The sequence below is a fragment of the Brassica oleracea genome, chromosome C3, assembly GCF_000695525.1.
Source record: "Brassica oleracea var. oleracea cultivar TO1000 chromosome C3, BOL, whole genome shotgun sequence".
In the NCBI taxonomy this organism is placed as follows: Eukaryota; Viridiplantae; Streptophyta; class Magnoliopsida; order Brassicales; family Brassicaceae; genus Brassica; species Brassica oleracea.
The window spans coordinates 37,562,267-37,567,433 of NC_027750.1; the positions used below are offsets into that span (position 1 = coordinate 37,562,267).

The 5,167-nt window shown below is 35.0% G+C and overlaps 1 protein-coding gene across 1 annotated transcript in view; it reads right to left on the minus strand.

Moving 5' to 3' along the window:
* Nucleotides 1-4,680, minus strand: part of LOC106330540 — a 12,409-nt gene extending 7,729 nt beyond the window's left edge. The window contains exon 1 of the mRNA XM_013768990.1: nt 4,214-4,680. Coding sequence (XP_013624444.1) covers nt 4,214-4,665 — 452 coding nt within the window. The 5' untranslated portion in view covers nt 4,666-4,680. The remainder of the gene's footprint in view (nt 1-4,213) is intronic.
* Nucleotides 4,681-5,167: the final 487 nt, after the last annotated feature.

Below are 5,167 nucleotides of genomic sequence, written 5' to 3' on the forward strand. Positions count from 1 at the left end.
AATAAATTTAAAATTTATAAGAATATAAAGATATAGAGATTCCAACCAATTGCATATATTTGCGTATGATTTTCGCATAATAAGCTTCAAATTGAACATTGAAAAAGATAGAGAGATTTTTGTAATCTTTTACCGACACAGAACTTAAACAAAACGAAGAGTTAAAGGTAATTTTTTTTTGTTACACTTCCCGGAAAAAAACGGTCACAACATGGGCTTTCATAATATGGCCTTTTAACATATTAATGTTATGGACATTTAATAATTATCTTGACGAAAAACAAAGACTATAAATAATTTATTATTAACAAAAGTACGAAATTATTTACAGTTTGATGACTAATTCATCACCCTTTTTTATATGTTAAATTTTTCATAGAAGTTTAAAAATTATTTTATTTTCTTTAAACAAGTATAACTAATTTATAATCTTTTATGCCATACTAAGTCATGATATAATATTTCTTCATATTTTACATTAATAACCATTGTTTTTATATATCGTCTACAATTCTCTAATTACGTCTATTTGTTCAATTTTGTATATGATATCGAATATTCATCATAAATAGATGGTTTAAAATACCAAAAAAATTATTTACTTGTTGAATATAATACATCAAATATTACAAATACATCATTTAGTTAAATAAATAACCAGAAAATTCATATCCGCGCTCGGATCAGGGTCTACTATACATCAAAAAAATATGTTGCGTTAATCACTTATTTCATGTATATGTTAGTGGAACACGTGAGTTCTGATATAGTTTTTTTTTTAAATTTTTTTATTTTGACCAAATGGGTATACTATTGTTTACTATTATGTTAGTGATCTGATATATATAATTTATGCGAAATGATATATGTGCTATTGAAATTGTTATATTAATATTTTTATGAGTAACAATAAAAGTTTTGAAATTTCAGGAACAACATTGTGAAAGGAAAAATAATATGGAGTGGTAATCAAGTCACTATTGTTAAATCATATCATCTTCTACAAAAAGCAACGGAGTCAGTATGTGACCTTATACACTATATCTTCATGTGTTTAGTTTGAACCATTGGTTTGATTATTTTAGAAGTCTAAAATTAACAGATATTTGTTTGAAGAAAATGTGTAAAATGTATACTGAGGATACCATGTTAGTACCAGTTCATTACTTGATTAAAATTGTATTATCAAAGTGTCTAGAGAGATGCCCACAAAATGGAGCAGAGCCTAACTAATAAGTTAATAAAGCGTATAAATGTTTTTATGCTGTATTAATCGAATCAGGAACTGAGATTATATCATCGTTTTTTTGAATTGGATATTGCGGAAAAAGAAGCGAGGATTACATATTTACCTGTGAGTTTTATGGCTTGGTCAGAGGGTGGGATATCCATTCCTGATGTATCCGGTGATCCTTACAAAGAACATGATATCAATAAGGTATATGTATTAGCTTCTTAATATGTTGAGCTACTATGAATAAATGAAACTTACAGTCGTATGGAGGAAAATCTTGCAAAGTTGATAAAGAACGTTGTTGGACTTGTGCAAGAGAAAGATAGGTTTTGGAGAGAGTTGTTTAAAAGAATATTTTAGCGTTTGAAATGAGTTTGTCGAAATTGTAAATGCTGAATCAATGAAATAAATAACCTTCCTTTTCTATGAAGATTTGCCTTAACTATATGATTTTCTAATGATTCCCTATCAATTAGTATCATGTATAGTAAGAAAATTTTGGAAACGGATTGTGCACGTCAATAAATAACAAATACAAAAGATAAGTAACCGATGACTTCTCCCCTCGCATGATTAAATGACGCAAGAATGATCTGATAACTCTTTTTTTTTTTTCACTGGTATTATATTCAACAAAAACAAAGTTTAAAACAAGCAGCCCAGAAGAAAGGGCAGTACAAAAAAGCTCAGAAGAAAGGGCAGTACAAACATAAAGATAAAGCGCCCAACAAAAAAGGCCTGCAACACGAGAACGCCAGAAGCAGCCCATAACGTTGGCCCAGACACAAAAGAGCCCAAAGGTGAGCGATGAACAACTCTGATAACTCGCTACCACGTGGAAGTCTCCGAACGAAGCGGGACAGGTGGTGGAAGAAACATAGATGTCATCGAACGGCACCGGCTTGTGGATCGAGACCGGAATTTTGATCGGAGTCCACCGGAGCTTACCGGAAACAGGAGCAACGACCAGAACTGTCGTCAACAACTCTTAGACGAAACAGAGCACAAAGGTTCCAACACTGATGCTTCAATCGATCCAAGAAGATTCGGTTTTGACAACATTCCAAGCGATCTTAAGACAATGAAAGCTTCAACCCCAGAACATGCAACGACCGCCATCTTTAAAAATTTGAATAAGCTTGAAGATGACAAACCCTAACCAAAGGGAAATGTTGAAACTTTCCAATCAAAAGATCTAAACTCAATAAAACCGATAGGAGATCGAAGAGTCAAAAGAAACCCGAAAAGTAGAAACAATAAACAACAATAAAAAAACAAGGATAAAGCCGGAAGAGGTCCGACATAGAGCCAGCCGGCAACATCAAAGGACGATGTGAAAGCCACCGTTGCCGGAGGCGAAGCCCAAAACGTCGGGAGTCGAATCACCAGAAAAGGAAAACCGTATGAAACAGCTTTGAAATCCATCGGAGATGAGAGACGAATCTCAAAATAAAAGCCGGACAAAACGGTGTTTTGAGAACCACCGGTTGCCGTAGACGAAAGCCGGTCAAGACAGTGCTTTAGGAGCCACCGCTTGCCAGAGTCATAGCCCGACCATCGGGAGATAAGCACCGGTAACAGATCCGGCAAGCTTGACAAAGAATCGGTTTTATCTCTCCTCCTCTGAAGGATTTTGTATTGATAAGAGGATAAGAGAAAATTATTCCTCTCTGATAACTCTATTAACACGTACACTATGTCCTTGCAATTATATATATATAAAATTAAACATATATAAATATTTTCTAAAGAAAGTTATTGTTTTTATTTATTTAATGAAACTTATTTAAAAGAGAAAAAGACAAAAATAACACTAAATCAAGTTTTTGTTCCCAAACTAGCATTCAAGGTCAAAAGTCACAAAAATAGCACTTAATGTTTTATCAAAAGTCACAAACTTAGGGTTTAGAGTTAAAGGGTGGAGTTTAGGATTTAGGGTTTAGGGTTTAGGGTTTATAGTTTAGGGTTTAGGGTTTAGATTTTAGGGTTTAGGGTTTAAGGTTTAGGGTTTAGGGTTTAGAGTTTAGGGTTTAGGGTTTAGAGTTGAGAAATGAAGTTTTGGGGATAAGATTTCAAATTTTGAAAAATAAAAAAATTAAAATTTTTAAAGGATAAACTTAGAAATGTGCTATTTTGGTCATTTTAATTTTTGAGTGCTATTTTTGTGATATAAACTTAGAAATGCGCTATTTTGGAGATTTGCCCTATTTAAAAAGAGTATGACTAATTAATAAATTGAGTAGCTGCCAAAAAACTGTAAAAGTAAATGCCTTTTTGTCTTGTTATGCAAACCAACGACTGGTCGGCTGTAAATCTTTCTGAACTGACATGATTGCTAGATTCCCGTCTTCCGCCGCTGATTATCTCTAATATGTTTGGCATATTTTTCGAAGTGTGTCTTTAGTAGGTAGAATAGCCCTCGTATACCCTCATTATTCAGGGTTCGACCCCTCACACCAATATTTTTTCTGTTTTCGGCAAATTTTCATTTTTGGATTCTAGAAAGAGTCGAAGTAATTAGTCGTCTAGTGTTGTAGTATTTAATAGTATAAAGATTATTAACCAGGTGATGTATAAAAAAATGTACTTAATGGATCAATGTTGTAGTTTTAATATCTAATTAGCAAAAGAAAAACAAAACATGAGGAAAAGTGATGGAGATAAAAGTTTAATAAACCATTGATTCATAGAAAGTGAAATAATATTACTTGATAGTAAATTTTGCTTAAAATCCTATATAGCGGGGAGGATGCATTTTGGAACGACACTGTATTTCAGTAGCCAAGAATACAAAGTATACTAATAATATCGACGAAAAAGTAGAAAAGTACATCAATGAAACCGGCGAGAATCTATATATATATAAAATTGGTGGTGTCTCTCCTGTGTGTCCACGTGGAAACTCCTTTCCTATAGAGACGACACGTGTCTTCAATACTCCATAACCGGGCTTATGTTTTTTTAAGACAAGATGTATACCTGTGTGTACTCGGATTCTCCCTAGCGATCGCCTCCCTACCGGCGATTTTGTAGTCGTAGCTGCAATCGTGGCGATCCGAGTACCGGTGCTCCGCGCAGAAAAGGTCGCCGCATCGGCATCTGAATCCGGTCAACCCGACTTTCTTCCGACAACCGGAGCATCGGTTTACGGTCTGTTGATGATGGTCTCTCTTGACCGGATCGGTCTCCCTGGGACGGATCGCGGCTTTGGCTGGCGTTGACCGGAGACTGACGGATCTGGCTGATCTTTTTGCGATCGGATTTGGATCTATACCGGCGGCGGCGGCGTTGAAACATTTCTGGCACATGTTGTTGGTTGATGGACTCGCTGTGACGCCGCAGTTGTTGGAGCAGAGCATCGGGGTTGTTTTCGTCGTCAAGGTTTCGAGGACCTTGAACTCTGTCTCTTCCTTTTCAGTTCTCTGCGCCATCTGTGTTGTTGATTTACTCCGGCGAGCTTACAAATCGTATTGAGAGAGGAGAGGAGAGGAGAGAGAGAGAGAGGAGATGAATGGAATATATGGGCTTCATAGAGACGCGATTCCAACTCTTATCATCTCTCTCTCTCCACCACCCCTCGCTTTCCGTCTTCAGGTGTAAATTACGTATACACCCTCACTGCTTTAGGGGAATTACAGATGATTTAAATGTTAGTGTTTTAGTGATTCTAGAATGCCTTGTGACACCATCCATACAGCGACGCAATATGTGTTCTCTATCATTTCCTTTTTTTCTGTATAAATTATTTTGTTGAAAAACAAAAGAGTATAACTTACTAATTATGATTTTTACAATTGAGATATGAAGGGATATGGGCCCAGATTTTTTTTTTTTTTTGATATTTGGGCCAAATTGTTTACAATTTACCGAACATGTTTCTTCATTTTTTCAAAACAGAATATAATCTATATCTATCTATATATATAAAAATAT